This window comes from Polistes dominula, unplaced genomic scaffold, assembly GCF_049000335.1.
Source record: "Polistes dominula isolate Pdom_NZ unplaced genomic scaffold, Pdom_raw_medaka contig_73, whole genome shotgun sequence".
NCBI classification, from domain to species: domain Eukaryota; kingdom Metazoa; phylum Arthropoda; class Insecta; order Hymenoptera; family Vespidae; genus Polistes; species Polistes dominula.
In genome coordinates, this window is record NW_028300951.1 from 2,154,773 (window position 1) to 2,178,530 (window position 23,758).

Sequence of the window (23,758 nt, forward strand, 5' to 3'; positions counted from 1 at the left end):
AGAATTGGATAGAAAAAAAAAGACATGAGACAAAATGAAACATTTTTATTAAATTTCCAAATTTCGTCTACAATCATTTTTGTCAGCGTAATCGTCAATTTGTAAAGGCACGTTAATTAGAATTGCTTAATCTTACGTTTAAGCAAAATCGATGGAACACAAGTAACACGATTACGCTATTATAATATTATAAACGACAAGTGTTTATATAATCGATTTAAAAAATAAAAACAATCAAAGGTTATGTATTTTAAGATTTATAGATTTGTACACTCGATTTCAATATAATGGAAAAAAAAAAAGATAAAAAGTATCTAAAAAAAATTTAATAAACAACTTGTTGTTCTAGATGATAATTTTCTTGGCAGAGTTTTTGCAATCTTGAGATCCCTTTTTCACGATTATCAGAATAGGCAAATTCCCATGCGTCTAGTAACATATTGTAATATCTTGGTACGTCAAAGAATTGCATATATTCGTGACTGGTAGTAGTTGGAAAAATTTTTTCAAATTGATCTAATTGCGTTAATTCGTCCTCGTATGCAATCAAATGACGAACATCGTCTGGGGTTAAATCTTCGATAATATCATCGATGTAATCCTCGCGATCGCGTAAATTAGCGTACAAAGATTGTTTGTGTCTTTCCTGATAACTCAATGTAGTCCTATGAAGTCTTAGATCAATACAAACAGGATCAATTTGATATTTTTGTGATATTTTATCAACGTCATCCGCAGGCACCGTACGTGGCAATTGAAAACCAACAATATTAAAGACATTCTTTATCAAGGGACCCTTAACTGCGTTGTCCAGCAACGATGATGATTGCAATGACGGTGATATGTTAACCTCGAGCAACCATGGTTTTAAATTTTCATCTAAAATTATATCAACCCCGAATAATTCGTAACAACAGTATCTGGATTGAATGTTAGGTCTGCTGAGTGCATTGATCGATGATTCACCGCATATCATTGTCTTAACAACAATGTCCTTCATGCTAGACCAGATTTTGGAAACGTTAATGTGTTCTCTTTCAAAATAGGACCACAATGTTCTCAATGTCCACTTGTGTCCAGTACAGGAATCTGCTTTATCGTTACTCGTATATGTCGAGTTACTTTTGTTAATACTGTAATTTGTTAAGTGCATAAAACGATCGCTAAGATAATTAATGTCATCGACGTATTTGACCGAAGCAAATCGTACTAATCCGTCTGGGTATAGGTAAATCTTCAATGGATTAAAACTCGTCACCAATACGTACAAACGTAAATCGAATTTAGCACCACCGATCAATTTAGGTTTTGACAAATATTGTTGAACTACCACTGGATGTTTCTTTGGTATTTGTGACCAACGATGTACTACACGTATACCTCTACCCCTAGCCGATGCGGGTGGTTTTATTATCCATTTTTCCTTGTTGCCCGATGATTTTTCCCATACTTGACGAAAACAACGCAAATCTTGCGGTAACAAATATGTCCTTGGTACAAAACCAAATTCACGTTTGCCATGTTTTATCATCATTCTACTTACGTTACGCCACAAACGATCTTTCCTACCAACTTGAAAGGTACCGGGAAAATGATTGACCTTTTGATATTCTTTCAAGTTTTTGTACGAAACCGATTTCATGTATTTACCCCATGTACCGGACCAATCGCGTGACTTCTTCATCAGACGAAAACCGGAATTTACCAATGTACGTCGTACGATCAACGGTGTTATAGTACTTAATTGCCATTTAAGGTGTTTCCTAACTTCGTAGGGTAACGGCAGACCCTTCTTACTGTCAAACGATTCAAATTCTATATAAGGTGGTACGTTGTCGAATAAACTTCTCCTAAATGGAAACTTGTACTTTTTATCTTCATCGTTGTCATTTATCTCCTCGAGTGTCAACAAATTTCGTTCGATATCCAAATAAGATTCGATTTCTTCACTTTCATCGTCGTATTGGCTACTATCTTCTAAATCACCCCCGTCTATATCGTTTACTATACTCGAAATTTCGTGGTGATGATTATATGCTATCACGTCCATCTCAGAAGAATCTGTAAAAAAAAAAAAAGAAAAAACACACATATATTTACATTTTCTAACGATCCCATTAAAACGTTTTACTTTTATTTATTTATTTATTAATTTGTTTTTGTTTTTTTTTTTTATAGAAAAATGTATTTTTAGTAATTGCGGTATTTTCTTTGTAATTAATTTTTAAATTTTATTTCATACACGAATATTATTTGTAATATTAAATCATAATCCTTGAGAAGATATTTATCGATCATTCCAATCGATAATTGATAAGTACAATCTTTTTATTGAAAATAAATTGATGTTTTTTTTAATATTTAATTATGATTATAAATATTCATCGATTATTTTAATGAATGATAATATTAATTTAAGTCACATATAAGGATGATTTTTATAATTAAATTTATTCTGACCATATGTTTCAACATTTTTAGGTCAGTTTTCGTCAGTGTTACAAAATCGGTAATTAAAAATAAATTATTATCATAGTATTTAAATATAATTAAGATTTATTACATTAAATATTATATCATGATGCAACAACTATCTATTATAAAAATACCAATTACTAAAAATGTTGAAAAATATCAACTAAAAAAAAAAAAAAAAAAAAATAAAAATAAAAATAAAAATAAAATGTTAAAAAAATTTCTCTTTTTAATTTACGAATAATATGAATTGTGTTCATAAATTTAATGAACACAACGAAGATAAGAAAAAAATAGAAATAAATGATAATCTCACCTGTCGTACCTAAGAATGATGATTAGCAGTGAACATTGCGTTTTGAAGTTGGCAGGAATAACTGCAACAAAAAATTACAAACGAGACGTTTAAAAATTAAAAGAATAATAATAATAATAATAAAAGATAATTCTGTATAAATCATAACATACACAAACATAAAACAAGTATTATTATAATTATTGTATGACAATATTTGCATTAAAGATGATTACGTTATTAGAATTAATGTTAACACGTAAATGTGAAATGATTGGTCATCAAATATGACGTCTTTGTATATTTAATTACCAATACAATTATATTCTCGCACGTAAACGATAACGTCTATGATACATGATGATGACGTTGTTACATACACACATACGCGCAATTAACAAGATTTACGATTGATATTAAACATTTATATTTAATAATAAAAATGTTATTATACATACGTATATGGGAAGTGTGACAAGTTTTAATGCTATGAAGAACAACATTTTCTTTTGTATTTATTTAAAAAAAAAAAATAAATTCTGTTGATTATCTATTTTACAATTAGATACATTGTAGAATAATAAATATATTATTTTTATATTAATAATTTTATATTTTAATTTTTAATTTTCTTTATTTTGTATTTAATTTATAGTTTAATTTTATATTTATAATATACAATATAAAGTATATTATAATATATTAAAAAAAATAAATAAAAAAAAAATCATTGTAAAATATATGTATATATAATATGTATGTACGAAAATTGATGAACGATTAATAATTTGTTGAATATAAATGTTAAAACGATATTTGACGTCTGTGTTTTTTTACGTTTACAGTAAAATGTTAATATTGTCAATTTACAAATTTGGACTTAAACATCGAAAGAATTGATCTGTGAAATAATTAAACTTAACATTACTATAGATATCTAATCGAAATCTCATTTACATTAGAAAAGAACTATTCCTGTCACAGTTTTTATTCGCAAAAAATCTTGACTTCAGATTAAAAAAAAAATATATATATATATAACGGGTTCTTTTTTTTTCTTTCTTTCTTTCTTTTTTTTTTTTATATACGTTACATTAAAAGAACTCACACTCATTTTGATTATATATAAGTATAGTTCATTTAGTTGAACAGTTAATAAAATAATGTGTTGAAACGTTCGATTAAACAAATGTTTTATTGTATTTGAAAAGAGAACAACTGGAATTTTAAATAGCTTACATTAGATATAAGGTACAATCACGTTAATTACAAGTATATATATATATATATGTATGTATGTATGATACAACTGATGTGAGAAAATCGAACAAACACATACAAACACATCGTGTATTTCAATTATTTCGATGAATCTTTTTTTTTTTTCAATTTTTAAAAATATCATCTTTTGTTCGAATTAAATGTATCGAAGGAAATATATAAAAAAAAAGGATAGCAGAACATTGTATTGAAAGATTGTTGATTATTTAAGATTATTTATGCCAAAAAAAAAAAAATCATACATTTGTATCTTTTTACATTTTTACTTGGCCTTGTAATTTGTTAATTTAAAAAAAAAAAGAAAAATGTGAGAAGAAAAATAACATTGACTTGATAATTGTCAGATATGATTAATTGTCGGTTTTTTTTTTTTTTTTTTTTAAATTGTATAAGCATTTTTAATTAATCTTGTAACGTAAACGTTTACCTTGATAATTGTTTTATCTATGTAAGAATGTTAGTATCGTTTGAAAAAAAATTTCAATTTTAATTTTGTCAATTATAATTAATAATTATTGAAACATCAAAAAAAATCATATCATTCAAGTTGATTTATTTTTTTATAATCATTTGGTATAAATAATATTTAGGATAAAAGAGGATATAGGATGATTAGGTGAAATAGTAAAAGATTGAATTAATGCTCGAACAATATCTTTTATTATTATAATAATAATAATAATAATAATAATAATAATAATCTCACAATGAAAATGTTTTTCGCGATATTTAACAAAGATATATCGAAAAATATTTAATGTTTAATAAGAAGAATAATAATAAAAAAAAAAAAAATATATATATAAAAAAAAGAATAGAAAGATATATCTTAAACATAACAAATTAACATAATTATATAATAATCGATATACTTTGCGAGCACAAAAAATAGTTATCATATTTCAGGTACAAAATGGATCCCTATCACAGACATCTTTTTAAAGCTTTTATCACCTATTAACTAAGTAAAAGATAAAGCAACTGTTACATCGTGATATAAAGAAATTTATAAAAAAAAAAAAAATAAAAAAATAAAAATAAAAGAAAACAGAAATAAATTGGACAGTAACGATGTGTCCAAGAGTATTTACAATGTGATACGTTTGTTATAATAATTACAATAATAATAATAATAATAATAATATTTGGAAGACGATGATTCGTCGTTATCCTCCCATTTTTCGTTTAAACAATAATTTTTAGTTCATCGATAAAGGAGGAAAGTTGATTTATTGCTGTTGTAATTCAAAAACGAATACTCGTTTCGAATAACACACGAAGAATCCACTAGAATGCATAGTCTCGTATTAAAATCAGGGACCAATGAAGATCGATGATCCGATGATCGATGATCCCCCAACGATAGATGTTTTACCAAGGTCTCCAGATAGCACCAGTCGAGTCAATGGATTCCCCAGAAGAACTGACAACGCTTATTGGACTGTGAGGTGGTGTATAAATATTTTGTGGTATACAAACAGTCATCATAGTTGACGGTGTTGTCGCAGTACTAGTACTGGTATTAGTAGTAGTAGTAGGGGATGACATAGGTTCGTTGTAACCCTTGCTGGTACTTGGTATTGGTGAGGTAGAAGAATTATTAGACGAAATTGAATTAGAATTCGTCGTTGTAGGAGAACAACCTTCCAATCTTCTAAGACAACCACCTAGGTGCCTCATCAGTTGTGCACCTACGTTTGGATGAACAGTAGCTGCAACCGGACTTGACAAGAATTTCGAAACTTCTTGCGCGCACTGTGTGAAACCATCTCGGAATCTGTCGGCATAACTGTTTTCTGGTGTTAACGTTAGCCTATGTGCAGCCCTTAACGTTTGCAAATGATGAACTGTCATTTCGAGAATATCAGCTTTTTCAAATTTAGCCACGTTTTCTCCTTCAGATTGATGTACAGCAACCATGAGATCTTTCAATTCGTCCAAGCAACGATTGATACGAGCTCTTCTTTTCCTCTCCAGCAATGGTTTTGTAATTTTTCGGTATTGATAGGTCCTCGATACCGGTTCTTCGTATTCCATACTGGTGATAGGTGCATAACTCGTATGTGGTGCCATGATTTGAGATTATCTCAACACTCCTTTTTTCCAATTAACACTTTCTCTCTTCTTTTTCTTCTTCTTCTTCTATCTCTATCTCTTTATACCATATAATATACAGTATAAAAAGTTGACGCGTGATAACACTTTGAATACGTGGTAAGATATTACAAAACAAAAAGTAAATAAGTAATATCGTGTGATTACTTTGATATATTTTGCTTAGAAAAAAAACAACAAAATATATGACGGCAACGGATAGAGGATATATGTATCCGCGTCGGTGTTTATGACGGTTCTGAGTTGGTAAGAGCGCGTGTATGCGGTATTTGTAGGTTCATCCCCCACCACTAGTTCGATGGCTGGGCCCGGCGCGTCACGTGCCCTCTTCAATCTCCCCCACCACTAACTTTTTCCTCAAGAGTTTACGCGCGCGCGGTACGATGACGACGACGACGGGTGCACGGGCGGCGGCGTCGTATCGGACGCGACCGACCGACCGACCGGCCGGCAGGCAGGCAGCCGGAGGAACGTATCGTGGGAAGCTTGCGGGCCGGAGCGTTCCCACAGACCGGGAGCCTGCCTGCTTGCTTGCTTGCCTGCCTGCCTGCCTGCCTGCCTGCTTGCTTACTTGCCTGTGGCTCCTGGCAGCCTAAAGGCCGCCAGCCTAAGGCCAAAGAAAGAGTCCTAAGGCCACAAGAGAACCTCGGTAAGACCCAAACATTGAATCTATAGAGGGGGGAGGGGTGCAGTAGGACCCTGCAAGCGGGAACCTCACCAGTGAAACAGGACTTTTTATCCAACACGCATGCACATACACATACCTGTATGTAGAACTCGTGTCGTATCTTTTACATGTAACTGTTCGTGTGCAGTGGGTATGAGTGTGTGTGTTGGTGAGACGCGGGACAGAACGGAAAAAAAAGAAATAATAAAAAAAAAGAAAGAAAAGAGCTGTCTAGCACACGCCACGACGCGCGACGATACTCGTGCCTCTCTCGTGACTCTCCCTCCTCCTCCTACTCCTCCTCCTCCTCCTCTTTCTCCTCCACCTACTTCTTCTCATTCTCCTCTTTCCTCTTTTAACTCCTTCTCTCTTCTTTTTCTACTATATATATATATATATATATATATATATATATATATCCTAAGTTCGTTCATTCGTAATTTTCTATAGATATATTAAAGTATTACGTAAACTTTAGACAAACTGATTCTATTTTTTTCATTCATAATATTATTTTACTTTTTTTTTTTTTGTCCTATTTATCATTATTATACATTTTTGTTGTTGTCACATGTCAGGGACGTTCAACATTCCCTCTCATCCATTTTTTATTATTCAACCTGATATATATGTTAATTATAAGTTACTTAAGTGCAATTGGAATGTTTGATTAGTACGATTCATTATAATAAACGTTTATAAATCTATACTAGTATTCCTTTTTATTTCTAGGGATAAAAAAAGGATCTCAAGGTTGAGTAATAGAGTTTTACGTATTTTATTCATATTGGTTTAACGAATTGGCGAAATATTGTTTCTGTCTTGTTCTGTTCTGCATTGCTCGGATTATTTCGAGATGCAGAAGCAACGTTACTACCGTAGTCGCATTAGACCGGACGTATCTCTCTCCCATCTCTTCGTGATCGCATGACAACCGGTTTCCTGCGTTGGGATCGAGTCGCGTTCGTAGGTCGATTTTTCGAATTAAACGTAGGATCTTAATGACCCCCCTCCTCCCCTCCCCACCCCTCCCCTCCCCTCCCATCCCATCCCCTACCCTCTTCCTCCTCCTCTACTCTACCCCTACCTTTACCTGTGTGCCTCCTATTTCTTTCTTCTTCTATCTTTTCTTAAATGTAGTAGAGACAGGTTTTGCTTACGGGACTTAACAAGGTGTTTAGTCCTTTTAGAAGGTGATACCCTAAACGAGGGCCTCTGAATAAACTACGCTCATGGTATTTATGACCTTCCAGGTCTAAAACAGAGACGCACAAGTCGTAACATATTCTTTTATTTTAATTTTTTTTTTTAATTTTTTAGTACTGTAAAAATACTTTCAATTGAGATATATCAACTATGATTAATTTATTTTTTTTTTTTTAGTTTCTTTACATTCGATATTTTGTATTGGAAAAAATTGTATTGTTTTTTTTTACAAGTGTAGGGATAATTTGTTTAATTAGGTTGAATGTGTAATTTACTAGAAAAAAAAAAAAATAATAATCGTTTGTTAACTTTTCTGTTAGATTATGTCGAGTTCTTACTTTTTTTTCCCATTTAATTTTATTTTCTCGCATGGATCTGTTTTTATTGTCAGCACAGGTGTAACATCTCTCGAAATGACAAAAAGAAAAATATGTTTGTTGAAAATAAAATAACTTTGAAATGTGGGTGGGGAATGGGCCAACTATATTGTAATAGGATCAAGGGTAATAAAAAGAAATCTCACCATTGATAGTTTTCTTTATTCGTGTCAGGTGTAAGGGATTAGTTCGATAATAGTCACCATAAGAATTTACTTTGAAATAAGAAATTGTGCTTTCTATTCAAGTGGATTATTAAAAGAGTTGAAATTATTTTTTGGAATATTTAAAAAAAAAAAAAAAAAAAAAGATAGTGTGATTTATGTGTCACAGGTGTATTGAGTGTATTGGGGGAATTAGTTTTACAATTGTCAATATATATATATAACTTTGTAAAATTATATAATTTATTCTAATGTTAAAAAAAAACTAAGAATCCCCCACGTTGTTCAAAAGTAACCAAAAATTGAAACCATATAACATATATATACACAAAAAAGTAGTATCTACGTAGAACAGAATATAAATGTAATAGTGTGTACCTGTATGTGTATATGTATATGTATATATGTGTTAGCAGAGAGCAGCAGAATAATTACACTGATTGGTCATCCGAGCCGGATGTTCGTACACGCACGATACTCACATACACATACACATACACATACATATACATACTCTTTTCCCGTTGATCTCTGGTTCTGTTGCACTCGCGCACACGCCATTGGATGCAACAAAACGAGCTTTATCCGCGCGGGTAATGCAGATACGGGCATGCTACCGGTGCAACACACACCGGGATACCACCAAGCTACACATATTATTATCAACGTTAACAACTCGTTATATACCAATCGGTGTGTGTGTATGTGACTTCTCTCGATTTCCGTCAATGAGAGAGAAAGATAGGCAATATATACACATGTGAATGAATAATATTCTTGTGTCAGTCATAAACGATCAATTATATTACGTTAATACGATGGAATATTTTCGATCAAGTAACAACTCTCTTCGTTACATTATCCACAAAAAAAAGGATACAGATAAGGGAGGATGAGGGAGGAAGGGGAGGATGTGGAGGATGAGGAAAAGGGTATATAAACGTATACTTTAATACATACGTGTTGTATTACACGTACCTTTGAGTCTCATTAATGTCAATCCGAATCAATTTCTGTGTTATTGCTCGATGGAAAACGATTACGTATAAACTCTCGAAACGTAATTAAAAATTGAAAAGGAAATATTACGAGTCCAATCAAGAGAAAGAGAAAGAGAAAGAGAAAGAGAAATGAAAATAACAAAAAAAAAAAACCAATGAAAAGTAATCCTTTTATACAATTATACCATATTAACTTTTTGATTGTATTTGTGTATGTGTTTTTTTGTTCATTTGATTAATTTTCTTCTTTCGTTAAACACTAATTATTGAAATGTTCAATTAGTATTAACTTTTTGATTTTGTTTGTGTGTATTTTTTTTTTTCATTGTTAATCTGATTAAATACTTTACTTAAATAATCTTCTTTTCTAATATATTTTTTTTGTTCTCTCTTTTTAAGTACCATTTAAGTCGAATATTTGAAAGGTTGGCAGACATCAAAATTCCAAGCATGTATATAAGGTGCTTTCTCTCTCTCTCTCTCTCTATCTATCTATCTTTATCTCTTTCTCTTTCTCTTTCTCCTTGGCTCGTGCTACGAACGAGAACGTGGGAATATTCTCAGAGAGAAGCTGGAAGCCGTTTCCCTTCTTCTTCTTCTCTTCTTTCTCCGTTTACCTTCGAAAAAGGTGGAGAAGAGGAAGAAGATGAAGAGGGTAGGGTGCTAGCACGTGGTCGCTTTATTCTCTCTCTTTCTTTCTCTTTTTTTTTCTTTCTTTCTTTCTCTTTTTCTCTCGTAGTATATTGTGCGTCGAACCGTGAGTCCGCTTTGTCAGAAGGAAAGAACCAAGCAAGCAAGCAAGCAAGCAAGCAACCAACCAACCAACCGGGGTTCTTCTCTTATTTTCTCTTGTGTTGTGTAATGTAATCTTAGCGTGCTTTCGTACCATCTCCCTTCCTTTCCCCTTTCCTCCTCACCTCTCGTGTGTTGCAACCATAATGCGAGAGCTATTGTACCGAGCACGGGCCATATTGTTGGCCACATCTCGCCACTACCCCTATTGACACCCTACTACTACCGACACTACTCTACAGACACCCTAACCCTAACCCAAGTGTCCTTTTCTTATTTTTATTCTTCTTCTTCTTTTAGTTCTACTTCTTCTTATTCTTATTATTATTATTTTTTTTTTATTCTTCTTCATCTTCTTCTTATTATTATTCTTATTCTCTTGTCTGTTGTGTATGTGTGTAGTTTTTTTCTTCTTGTTCTTGTTCCTCTTCTTCTTCTTCTTCCTTATTCGATTTTGACTTCCGTAAAAGTTACCCCGTTTTATTTCCTCTTGCACCCTAGTTGATTTGAAACTTTCCTTTTTTTTTCTTTTTTTTTTGGTTTTGATAATCTTTGTATCTTTATTTTGTTGTTCTTTTATTCTTTTATTTGATATTTATTAACACATCTTGTGTTGGAAGCAACTGAAGTCAATTTTTTATTTGTTAAAATATTATTTTTATATTTATATATATATATAAAAATATAGTTCTTTAAATAAATATAGTTATATCAATATAATAATAATAAATATAATAAAATCAAATATTTATATTATATAAATGTATATGTTTATAACACATATGAATATTATATATATAATAATATAATATATAAATTAAAAAAATATTTTCAAATTTATATATCACATAAAATAAAATATTTATATTATTATAAAAGTATAATAAATATTATTAAATATTTATTTATTAAAAAATAAAACATAATGTTACAAAATTAAAGCTATTTTGTGCAGAAAGAATTTCACGTTCGAACTGTTAAACACTTATCATTATTATTATAATGATTATATTAATATAATATTCTGAATGACGTATAAAATTAGTTGAACAAAAAACCACGATTGATTTTATCTTTGTAATAAGTCGAATAAAAGAACAACAAACAAAAAATAATTAATTCTGCATACGGTAACATGACAAATTGTTAAATCGTAATTTAAGAAAGAACAGAATGCTGCCGAAGTTGTGACATATTGATACTTCATTAATTTACCTTACATGACTTTTACCATTACACATTTTCTTTTCTTTATATATATTTATATATATACACACACACACACATACAAAAGTATGAAGAAAAAGTTTGCTTGATTAATTCACTGATTAAAATCAATTCGATTCTCAATTTTAAACGAACAAATGGAAACAAATATATACATACATTCATACACACATTCATGCACACATTCATACATACATACATACATACATAGGTAGATACACACATGTATACAAGAAATGTAAAGCAAATCTATTTTCAGCTTTGAATAAGCGTGTTAAACTACGTCAAAGTGTGTAACATACTGTCAGGAATATTACGTAATGTTACTCGCACGCGCGGCAAGTGTGAAAAGACAGAATAAGAGAGAAAAAGAGAGAGAGAGAGAGAGAGAGAGAGAGAAAGAGAGAGTAAAATGAGAGAATATAGATTTTACCGGATTCACTTGCGGAATCGGAAACACGCAAGCATGCACTTAACAACGATTTAACTGTTGAGTTAACAGAAGGACAGTACATCGTATTGATTAATTGGTGGGTCTCCAGTTCATCGATGAGTTTCAGAATTCAACTTCAACTTCATTTCTTTCTGTTTTTACTTACACTTTATATAATATATATATATGTATCGATAATAAACTTTTTTTTACCTCTCAATCTGGCTAAGAGAGAAAGTGTTTTTTTCATTGGCTGGCATCAAGGAAATAAATTTAAAGTTGTTACTTTTGACAGGAAACAAAGTTGAAAGAAGAAAATCGATTGAACGAAAATTTAGGTCAAACATTTAATCTTAACAATCTTACTTCTGTAATTTATCTACAATGATTATCTTAATTGTTAAATATAACAACTATAAACGATCATTAATATTTCTTTTTTACATATATATATATATTGATGAAGATAATCAATGATTAATTAATTTTTATTCTTATATTATGACGAATCATTCATACAAAATTGTAACTTTGTAAGATGTGCAACATGTAACACTCACAAGTTCAATGAATTTATGAAAGATCAAAAACAAAAAAACAACAACCAGAAATAAAGCTTTCTCTCAACCTGATACATCCATATATGTATATATATACATCTACCCAATATGCAACAAAATAAAAAGCAAATAATAAAAACAAACTCGTATTACCGATCGAGTTGCAAGCCGAATTGAATTATGTTACTACAGTCATCAGTATTGAAATGCACGTCACAGTCAAGTCAGTCAAGTCAGTCAAGTCAGGGTTCGCACACTTTCTCGTTCGATAATGGAACAGGAGAAAATTTTTGTGTAACATTCGAATTTGCGCCCTCCTCCCTCTTACCTACCTCTCCCCCCTCTACCTTCCTGATCCACTTTCAAGTAGTATGTTTAAGTATATATATATATATGTAAGACTTAACGATCGGACAATAAATGATGTTGATGGTGACGAAGATGAACAGGAAGGACGAAAAGTTTGAGCAAGATGATGACGATGAAGAAAAGAAAAAGAAGAAGTAGATGAAGAAGAAGAAGAAGAAGAAGAAGAAAAAGGCATGTTTCTCACGGTAGAGAGACGTCGAATAAGCGTCCACCTCTTCTACATAAGGTGGACATAAATTATGGTCACGATTAAAGAGTCGTTCAAGTGTAACGAGAAAGTCAAACGTATAACGTACATACTAAAGTATATATATATATATGTGTATATGTATATTATATGATCGGTTGTATCGCCAAAAACGATCTCACATCAATATGTGTATGCTTGTGTGTGTTGGTTTTTATATATATTTATATATGTATATGTTATACATATATGTATATATGTATATTATATGATCAGTTATATCGCCAAATATGATCTTACATCAATATGTGTATTTACATATGTGTGTCTGTGTGTGTGTGTGTATGTGTATGTATGATTGGGTTGGTAAGACTTGTCTTCTTTTCTGTTTTTCGATCACTCATCGACGGCAGAAATTATAAAACACTTAGCAGCACGCGACAGGTAACAGCAAAAATCGACCTCGATTTTATTATTTTGTTGGTTTTTTTTTTTTTTTATTATTCTTTTAGGAATCGATTGTATCGTTAATCATGCATTATATTATTATTATTATTATTATTATAGTGGAAATTTTTGACGTTTGACTGAGGGAATTATCTTTTCTTTTTTTATTATTATAGGAATGTATATAATGTGAAATAAATTGAAGGAGAGTAGTACGTGTGATTGGTCGATTAGAATCTTTATGGTGATTTGTATTTATTATTAATATTTTTAATGATTATTATGATTGGTATTTTGTAAATTACATATGATGATAAGTGTAGATTAAGATTTTGTTTTTTTTTATTGAAAATAGGGGATTATATCTTTTTGTTTTGAATAAAATATTAAATTAAATGAAGGAATATGTGATTGTTGATTGGTTTCCATGATGATTTATTATTAATAGTATTTTTAATAATTAATGTGTGATTGATATTTGAACGTTTGATGAATATTTTTTTTTCACTATAATTATGTGTCATTATTATTAAAATAACAATTGGTTAGTTGACAAATGTTGTAACAAAGTTACGTCAATTTTTAATCACGTTATTATTTATTAATATTTTATTACACATATTTACAATTTATTTTTATACGTTGATAGATTTTTGTTGTTGTGTTTGTATTTTGATAGAACACACATTAGTAATTTTCAATTGTAAAATTTAAAATATTAATTAAAATATATTTCTAAATGACGAACAGATAAAATATCGATTATTATTTAAATAATGTAGCAAAAAAAAAAAAAAGATAAAAGAAAAAAAATGTTAGATAACATTTCTATCAGTTAAAACTCGTGATATCAATTAAACGTTATCGTTGAAGTAACTTAAGGTTTTGATTGAAAAAATTTAAATAAGGGTGAAAGAACCAAAAAAAAAAAAACAAAAAAAAAGGATAAAATTAAAATAAAACTTTAAAAGAGAATAAATTAACCTGATCTGTAGGTATAATCTCGAATAAAAAACAAAAAAAAATGAAAAGAAATTGTGTTAATTAAAATTCACGGTATCGATCAAACGTTTATTTCTTCTGCCTCTCTCTCTCTCTCTCTCTCTCTCTCTCTCTCTCTTTTCTCTCTCTCTCTATTAAAGAAAGTTCGATTTTGATAAATTTTGTGAGAAAAAAACAAGAATCGAATGTATAGAAAGGAATCAAAGAAAAAAGAAGAAATGAAGAAAAGAAAAAACATCAATCGGGTTTAGAATAATTATCGAATTTAAATAAGTTAAGAAGAAAAAAAAAAAAGAAAAGATAAATTCATGGACGTGTTTTAGGATAAGGGTCGGAGAACCCTTTAATTAGGAAGATTGAACGACATGCTACCGGTCAAAATCTAGTTTAGATTATTCCCTTTTGGAAACACACCTGCTGTTGCTGCTGCTGCTGCTGCTGCTACGCCGTTCTTATTACGACTTCACCTTTAATGAGATATCACCTTTCCCGCCTATTTTCTTCACTCGAAATGTTATAATATATAATGATACGAGGTATAAAAATTGATATAATAGATCATCTTGATTATTTAATATAATTCATTCATTTACATTCTCCCTGTTTAAGTTTATAACTTAACGAGAATGAAAAGAACAAAAAGAAATATTTGTCAATCAAAAGAAAAAAGAAAATAAAACATAGAATAATTAATAAGTGTGTACTTTGTGGAAATAAAGAAAAATAATTTTATTCAAATCTTTGGAATAAAAAATTAAATATAAATTAAAATAAAATAAAATAAAATAAGAAGATGATAAAGAAGTAATGAATAAGTGAATAAGATGAAAGAGGATACGAAAATAAGAAACTTTTTTAGTTAATACTTAATCAGAAAATAAAGAATAATATTTGTCAATCGAAATAAGAGAAACAAAAACAAAGAAATACAAAAATTAATAACTGTGTACTTAGTAAAAATAACAAAAAGAAAAAAATAATTCTATTATAATTTTGTCGATTAAAATTAAAAAAGAGAAAATAAAATAAAATAAAAAGATGATGATGAAGTACAATATGAAAAGAAGAACTTGTTTTAGTTAATTAGTTAATCAGAAAAATAATAATATTAATATAAATAATATAAATAATATAAATAATATTAATATTAATATATAGATAAGATAAGATAGAAAGAAGAAAAAATAATACAAAAATTAATAACTGTGTTCTTAGTGGAAATACAAATAAAAATAATTAAATTCTCATCTTCTTTATTAAAAAAAAAAAAATAAATAAAAAAATAAAATAAAATAAGTGGATGTTGACGATGAAAAGGTTACAAAAAGAAGAACCCTTTTTATTTAATACATAACCGTAATAATAAATAATATTTGTCAATCGAAATAAAAGAAAAAAAAAAAACAAGAACACATACTTTGTTTAAATAAAAAAAAAAAAAAAAATAATGTAATTCTCATCTTCTTCATTAAAATAAAATAAGAAGATGGAGGCTGACGATGATGAAGGAGGATATGAAGAAGAATTTTTCGATAAGTTGACCGTGTGACCTGTTTTAAACAAAGTTTAATTACCAAACTGTATATGTAACACACCTGTCCCTTTTCTCATACCGCTTTTCAATCGGTAGAAAAATTGCGAACGAATCGTTAAATGACTTCAAACTCATCTCATTCGTCCATTCAAAAGTGTTTACTGTTATACCAAGTAAAAAGGTAACTGGTAAGGATGAGAAAAAGAGAGAAACAGAAGGGAATGATGAAGATGAGAATTAAGAGAAACAGAAAAAGAAAGAAATATAAATGTGTCGGGGAAAAAGATGGTTTGCAATTTTTCAAAGTGTAATGTTTGTTTATTTTTTTTTAATACGAAGAATAAAATAAAAGACAAGAAGAATAAGATAAGATAAGATAGAAATAAAGATACGTGTCGATAAAAATAGGGTGGAGGAGGAAAGGAGGTGGTGGAATGTGCAATTTTTTTTACAAAATAATGTACCGTTATGATAAAAAAAAAAAAATAAAATAAAATTATAAAAAAAGGGAAAAACCATATCGATAAAAGACTACAATTTTCGAAAATGGTGTATTCTCTCTGTTATAATATCTCGAGTCAAAAAATTGGAGAAGTAAGAGAAAAATAATAATAATAATAATAATAATAATAATAATAAAAAGCAAAAAATGAAGGAATAAAAGTACGAGTAGCAAAAGGGCTACAATTTTGATGGTTAACAATTTTTCTTCGTTTTATTCGTTTCTTGTACAGTACACACACACACACACATACACATACACCGTTATTTCTCAGTAATCATCGTGTCCAGGACCATTTTCTTTCTTCCACTTTTAAAAAAATTTTTTTGTTTGTTCATTTATACATTTCTGAATTCTTAAGATCTTTTTTTTTCATCTTCATCTTCATCTTCAACTTTAACTTCATCTTCATCTTCATTTTCATTTTCATTTTAAAAACCACTTCTGGTAGTCTTTTCAAAAGTTGAGTTTTTTTTTCTACGACAACGACAACAACAACAACAACAACGTTGACGATGACTATGAACGATGACGATGAAAAAGAAGACGATGAAAAGGTTAGTCTGGTGCAACGGCGAATCTTGTCGGAAGTACGCTTTGAGGAACCTTAATGCGACGGATGACGCGTCGAATTCGACGTATGGTCAACGGACAAAGTAATAAATCAGTCGGTAATCCATTGCGGAAGACCAATTACACGTTTACGTGTTCATAACGCTTCAAAGTTACCCGTGTATGTATGTGTATATATATATATACATTTATATAACTTGATATGTAAGATAAGTTTTATTTATTATACGTTGAAGAAAACATATAATACACTTTCACGTAAAATTATCATCTCATTTTTGTCATTCGATTAGAAAGTTACGAATCATTTCTTATTTTCTTAAGTACTTATTAATTATACTTCAATAGAAAAATACTTTTTTTTTATTTTTTTTTTATATCAAAATATCGATTTGTTCGTGCGTTAAATCAAAGTCAACGTGATTGATCAATTAATTGTAATTGACGTGTATACTCGTCATGGAAAAGTAGCACGATTTGTCTATTGACGAGTATACTTGTCCATGGTGAAGTGGCACGATTTGTCTATTGACGAGTATACTTGTCCATGGTGAAGTGTCACGTTTTGTCTATTGACGAGTAATACATGTCCCCTGGTAAAGAGGCACGATTTGTCTATTGACGGGTATACACGTCATGGAAAAGTGGCACGATTTGTCTATTGACGAGTATACACGTCATGGCTTGATATCTGGCGACATCAAAACGGTGTGCGCTTTCAAACGAGGGTAAGCGCCACAGTTAATTGGTTAATTATTATTTATAATTATATTGTAAATAATGTTTGCTTTGTTTTTTGTTTTATCTCGAATAATGATCGTTAATTAAATGTTTGAATTTGATAGAACGATATTCGATGATAATGGTAATGGTAATGGTAATGGGGGAAGCAAGTAAGATAAAAAATATTAATATGAACGGATTATATATGGTGTATGAAAAATTGTTCTTACTTAAAAACTATAATGTAAGAGATATTGAAAATGTTCCAATTAAAATACCTCTCAAGTTAAAATGCCTTTTGGTTTGGTTTTAGATAAATGCATTACACCCTTCTTCTTCTTCTTCTTCTTCTTCTTCTTTTTTATCATCTTCTTCTTCTTTTCAGATCATCGAGAAATTATATTATCCAGATGTTTATTATCTTCTTATTTAAAAAAAAAAAAAAATAGAAATGATCGAAACCAGAGTAGACATTTTTTTGTGTTCATCTTCGCAAGATCTACTAAAATGTTTTTTAAATGTGAATGCATATATTAAAAAGGGTAAGAGTATAAGGGGTAGAGTGGGGGGAGGGGGGGGTAAGAAGAAGGGGGAGAATGTAAGAAAGTTATGAAAAAAAAGTTATTTGTAAAAAATACTCTTTAGATGTCGCGTACGTCTGTTAGACAGAATTCGAATTAAAAAAAAAAAAAAAAAAAAAACAGTAGCGAGATAGAAAAAAAAACATGAGATAAACAGAAAATGTGTGTATATGTGTGTAGTGTGTGTGTGTGTGTGTGTGTGTGTGTGTGTGTGTGTGTGTGTGTGTGTGTGTGTGTGACAGAGATAGAAAGAAAAAAAGGGGAAAAATAAGAAAGAAAGAAAGAAAAAAAAAAATAAAAAATAAAAAAATAAAAAACAGAAGTGGAAACAGACGTGATGAAAAAAAAAAGTATTTCAAAGTTGGTGCCCTGTGTTTTGTGGATCTTCTTTTTCATTTCGTAAAAGATATTCGTTCTAAAATTATCTTGAAAAATAAATAGGTGAAGATGACTATCAAGGCGTGGCAGGGGGAAGGGAAAAGGGGTAAGGGTTAGGGTAAGGGTAAGGGGGGACACATTGCACGACAAACTTGCGTTCCCCTATCTTCTTCTTCTTCTTCTTCTTCTTCTTCTTCTTCTTCTATTGGGTTTTCTTTTGATTTTTCTTTTCTTCTTCTTCTTTGTAAATGAATTCGAAACGTTGGGCAGATTAATTAACGAGTTTAACCAATTAACGTGCAGCAATACAACATCCCCGAATGCTCGTTCGTTTTCGATCTACGAAATGATGTCTTGCACGAGTAAAAGGCGTTCCGAATTCTAAAATAAAAGGAAGAGGGGTGAAGGAGGATGAGGAGGAGGAGGAGGAGGAGGAGGAGGAGGAGAAGGGTGGCAAACGATTACTGTTTCTTTCCCCCTGACATCGTTAAAGCTAACTTGAAAAATGACTTTTGTTGAGATTTTTGTCGTTGTTATTTTTTTAATGGTATCAACCAACACGTTAAATGCGTTATACAATATTTTTTATTATTACAAAGTGATAATTACTTTTTATTAATTTATTTATTTATATGTATTATTTGCGTTATTAAATCGTTATTACAATTTGTGTTGCAATATTATTTAATATTTGTTTTAACTTGTATTGGTATTATTTGGTATAGAAATATTATTATATTAATAAATAGTATAAACGGTTGGATAATATAACATAATGCTATATATATAATTTAAAAAACATTTATAATTATATAATTTATAAATATATTTTATAACCTTTTTAATTATATAATTCAAATATATTTTATAAAATTTATAATTATATAATTTAAATGTTAATATAATTATAATATTGTAGTAATGTAAAAATAAGTAATATAAGTAAAGTAATAATTTTACATATAATTTAAATAGTAATTATATTTTTATATTTATATAAATAATAAATATATAATTAAAAATAATAAAATTAATGTAAATCAAATATAAATTATATAAATGCAACACACTCTCTCTCTCTCTCTCTTAAATTGTACACAATATAACTTCACCACAATTCAATCACATTTTATCAATCATATTTATTTTACAAAAATAATCACTATCACAATACAAAAAATATTAACAAAAAAAAAAATAAATAAATTCTCCTATACCTATTCGTTTAATTTGATATTTTTTTTTTTTTTTTAACTATAGAATGAAGAAATGAAAAGAAATCTTAATTAAGTAACGAAAAGATTCTAATTTCTACCTGCATAAAGAAATCGAATAAATTCGACATTTATAATTACACAAAAAAATCCTTTTAAACACAAACACTAATATAAAATATGTATATATATATATACGAATACATTAGATACATATGATTTATCTTAGCTCGTTATATCGAACGATTAAATCGATAAAAACCAGAAAAAAAAAACTATTAGTTATCTCATATATATATATATATATATATATATACATAAGATATAGTACAGTAATAGATAGAAATATGTTCCCACCCCCTTTACTTTCCAAATCCTTAAGAAGATATCTCAGAGGAGAGGGGTGGAGAAGAAAAAAAAGAAGAAAATAAAGAAAAAGGGCTGCACGTTGCTTATGGAATGCCAATCTTTGAATCGTTTAACACACCACCCTCGAAAACCCCCATAGTAAGAGAATTCCACCCGGACTATATATCGACCATCCCCCTTTTTACAATATCTCCCTCTTTTTCTCGATCTCTCGAAAATTAGGGTCGAAAAATCGGTGGCGTGGGCCCTTTCCCTTCTTCATCTTTCTCTCTCTCGGATTCCCCCTTTTATCTTGGGCCTCGTTCGAAAACGTGCACAGGTGGTGCCTCTTCGGCCTCGTGGGAACTCGTCGAACGGAGTCTTCCCGTGTTACAAGGGGGCCCCGTTTGCAAGGCCCCTCAAATCTTCCAACCCCGCTGCTGCTTGCTTGCTTGCTTGCTTGCTTGCACGGGCCCCCTCTCCCTCTCCCCACTGCTCACCCGCCTTTTTCTTCCTACCTTTTTTTTTTCTTCTGTTCTGTCTTTTTTTTTTTTTTTTTTTTTTTATTCGTTCGTTCTTCTCATTCGACATCGGGTCAGTCCCAAAAGTTCCTAAGGATTCAAAATCCTACTAAGGTGAACTTAGGGTTCTCCTTTCGGATTGGTGCCATTCTCGTGCGGGTGTCGTTGGTAAATAGCCCCCCCCCTCTCTCTCTCCCTTTCCCTTCCCTTACAACCCTCCCCTTCTTTTTCTCTTTCTTTCCTGCAAGTTTCTTCTTTCTTCTTTCCTTGTCGGGCATGTGCTATAGAAGGGCTCGAAAAAAGGTGTCCGTAGCATCGCGCGTCCTGCGTGATGCCGAAGTGTGCTGCTCGTGTGCTTCGGGGCCCCAGGTTGTGTGTTACTTATTTCCGTTACCTGATTGGTCCTCGATCCGTTTTCTTTTCTTTTCTTTTCTTTTCTTTTTTCTTTTTGTTGGTATTTCGTTTTATTTCATTTCGTTTCATTTTTCGTTTCGACTGGTCTTATGAGATTGGTCAATGTTATACGATTGACAGACAAACTGACGGACGGATAAGGGTCGTTCATTAACGGTTGATCAAATCTTTTAATAGTTTTTTTTTTGTATGTATTTTTATTTTTTTTATTTGTTTTTTTTATTTGTTTGTTATCATTTTTTTTTATAGTTGTATATCTATTGTTCTATTTATGTTTTCTTAATATTGTTGTGATGTATAATATTGTCAAATGTATTATAAATGTGTTGTAATATTATTTTATATAATAATAATAGAATGTTAAATAATATAATATTAAAAATATAATTTATATAATATTGAATAATATAATATTAAATAATATAATATTAAAAAATATAATATTAAATAATATAATATTAATAAAATGTAATAATAAAAAAATATAATATTAAAAAATAGAATAATAAATAATATAATATTAATAAAAATATAATATTACTTATTGTAAATTATTATTTTTGGTTATACTATGTTTATAATGGGAAATACCAAAATTAAAAAAAAGAAAAAAAAAGAATATTAAGAATTTGCACATGATCGTATGATATTAAATATATAAATATAATATTAAATAATACAATATATATATTATATATTGTAAATTATTATTATTTTTTTTTTTATATATTACGTATGCAATGAGAAGATTAAAAATTCGCGCATGATCGTTTGGTATATGTCAGAAAAATATTAATTAATAAAAATATATTCAAATAATTGATTTTTAAACGACTTATTTAGTACATGTTAACATTTCACCTACGTTAATCTTGATATTATCCAATTTCGTAGTTTCACGTTAACATATATACATATGTACACATATATAGATATGTACAAATATAGATTTGTTACAAGATACGTTTTACAATAATGATTCAATGGAAACAGGAAGTAAGATACATATTTACATACGTATAAAAGTAGTACACTCATGATCAGCATCATCGAGTGTATTATCGATAAGAGCAGGTGCATCTTTTGAGTGAGCAGACATGATGAGAAAATGAAAGAAAAAGAAAAAGAAAAAAAAAAAGGAAAGAAAATAAGAGGAAGCTTTTTCTTCTTTTTCTTCTTCTTCTTCTTCTTGGCAGGTCGTTTTTAAAAAAATCTTCCCGTTAAAATTTTGGATTCGTTCGTCATGCATCCATATATGACTTTGTAGGATGCCTCGCAAATTCTTGTTGTTTTTTTTTTTCTTTTTTTTTTTTTTACAAAAGCAATCGCTTACGAATTACTTTTCGATAAAGTCGTCGTTGAATATTTTAAACGTTTTTTTTTTTTTTTTTTTTTTTTTTTTTTCAATCGTATCACACATGCATATGTACTTAAAATAATTTTATATTACACGTGTGTGCGTGCCACATGTTTAAGGTTTTTTTTACGATAATTATTATTAATTCATATAATAATAATAATAATTATTATTATTGTATCTAATATAATATAATAATATAATAATAATATAATTATTAATTATTATTATTATTATAAATTAATATAACTTTTTATATAATTAATAAAACATATAATTAATATTATATTAGTAATATGATAATTATAATTATTAATGTTTCATATTTATCTTAAAGTTTATTATTTTTTTATTATTTTTTATTATTTTATTATTATTTTATTATCTTATTATTATTTAAATTTTTGTATATTTTGTATAGTTAGTTTCTATATCTGTTATCAACACGTTCTGCTCATTAAACTGCGAACATTCCAAATTCCCGATGATATTTGCTGATCATTAGCATCGAAATAATCAGCCTGAAATCTTTCTCCCACCCCACCTTCACTGCCCCCCACCTTCACTGCCCCCCACCTTTCTTCCACCCCACCTTCACTGCCCCCCACCTTTCTCTTCCCGTCCTTCTTTTCGGATAATAACGAGCGTAGTTAGTTGAGAAATGATAATTTCGATCAGAGTGTATTTCAATATCTTCATTTCGCCAAACTTATTTTTTTTTTTTCAAAGATAACGAACAAGTCCAATAAATTTATCGGATTTTTTATTTTGTATTTTTAGCCCTTACAAAATCCCCAATATTTTTATCCTCGTATTTGGAATGAAAACATTTTTTGATCAAACATTATTTTATTATTTTTATTTGTATTTTATTTTAGTTTATTTTGGTTTATTTAATCTTTACTTTATTTTATTTTATTTTATTTTATTGTAGTTTATTTTTATTTTATTTTATTTTATTTTATTATAGTTTTTTTAAATTTAATTTAATTTAATTTTATTTTATTTTGTTTTA

General features: G+C 29.3%; 3 protein-coding genes across 12 annotated transcripts in view; 1 reads left to right on the top strand and 2 right to left on the bottom strand.

The window, feature by feature from the left end:
* Positions 1-23,758, top strand: part of LOC107063834 (uncharacterized) — a 192,653-nt gene that overhangs the window by 4,416 nt on the left and 164,479 nt on the right.
* LOC107063959 (tubulin monoglutamylase TTLL4) overlaps positions 26-23,758 on the bottom strand; it is a 184,978-nt gene continuing 161,245 nt past the window's right edge. For 6 of the 10 annotated variants that reach the window (XM_089172302.1, XM_089172304.1, XM_089172305.1 and 3 more), the window contains 2 exons: positions 2,792-2,852; positions 26-2,061 (listed from right to left, as the gene is read on the bottom strand). In XM_089172302.1, coding sequence (XP_089028428.1) covers positions 326-2,050 — 1,725 coding nt within the window. In that variant the 5' untranslated portion in view covers positions 2,051-2,061; positions 2,792-2,852 and the 3' untranslated portion in view covers positions 26-325. Of the gene's footprint in view, positions 2,062-2,791; positions 2,853-6,930; positions 7,205-8,958; positions 10,983-23,758 lie in introns of those variants that run through there. The other 4 variants (XM_089172310.1, XM_089172309.1, XM_015316164.2 and 1 more) reach the window with 4 other exon arrangements.
* Positions 5,057-6,891, bottom strand: LOC107063960 (enhancer of split mbeta protein). Its single transcript, XM_015316166.2, has one exon. It carries the CDS (start codon positions 6,122-6,124, stop codon positions 5,423-5,425), a length of 702 nt encoding a protein of 233 aa, XP_015171652.1. The 5' UTR covers positions 6,125-6,891; the 3' UTR covers positions 5,057-5,422.

What these genes read in the sequence shown, in the direction of transcription:
- LOC107063960 (XM_015316166.2), bottom strand. Translation starts at nt 6,124, where the DNA reads ATGGCACCACATACGAGTTATGCACCTATCACCAGTATGGAATACGAA.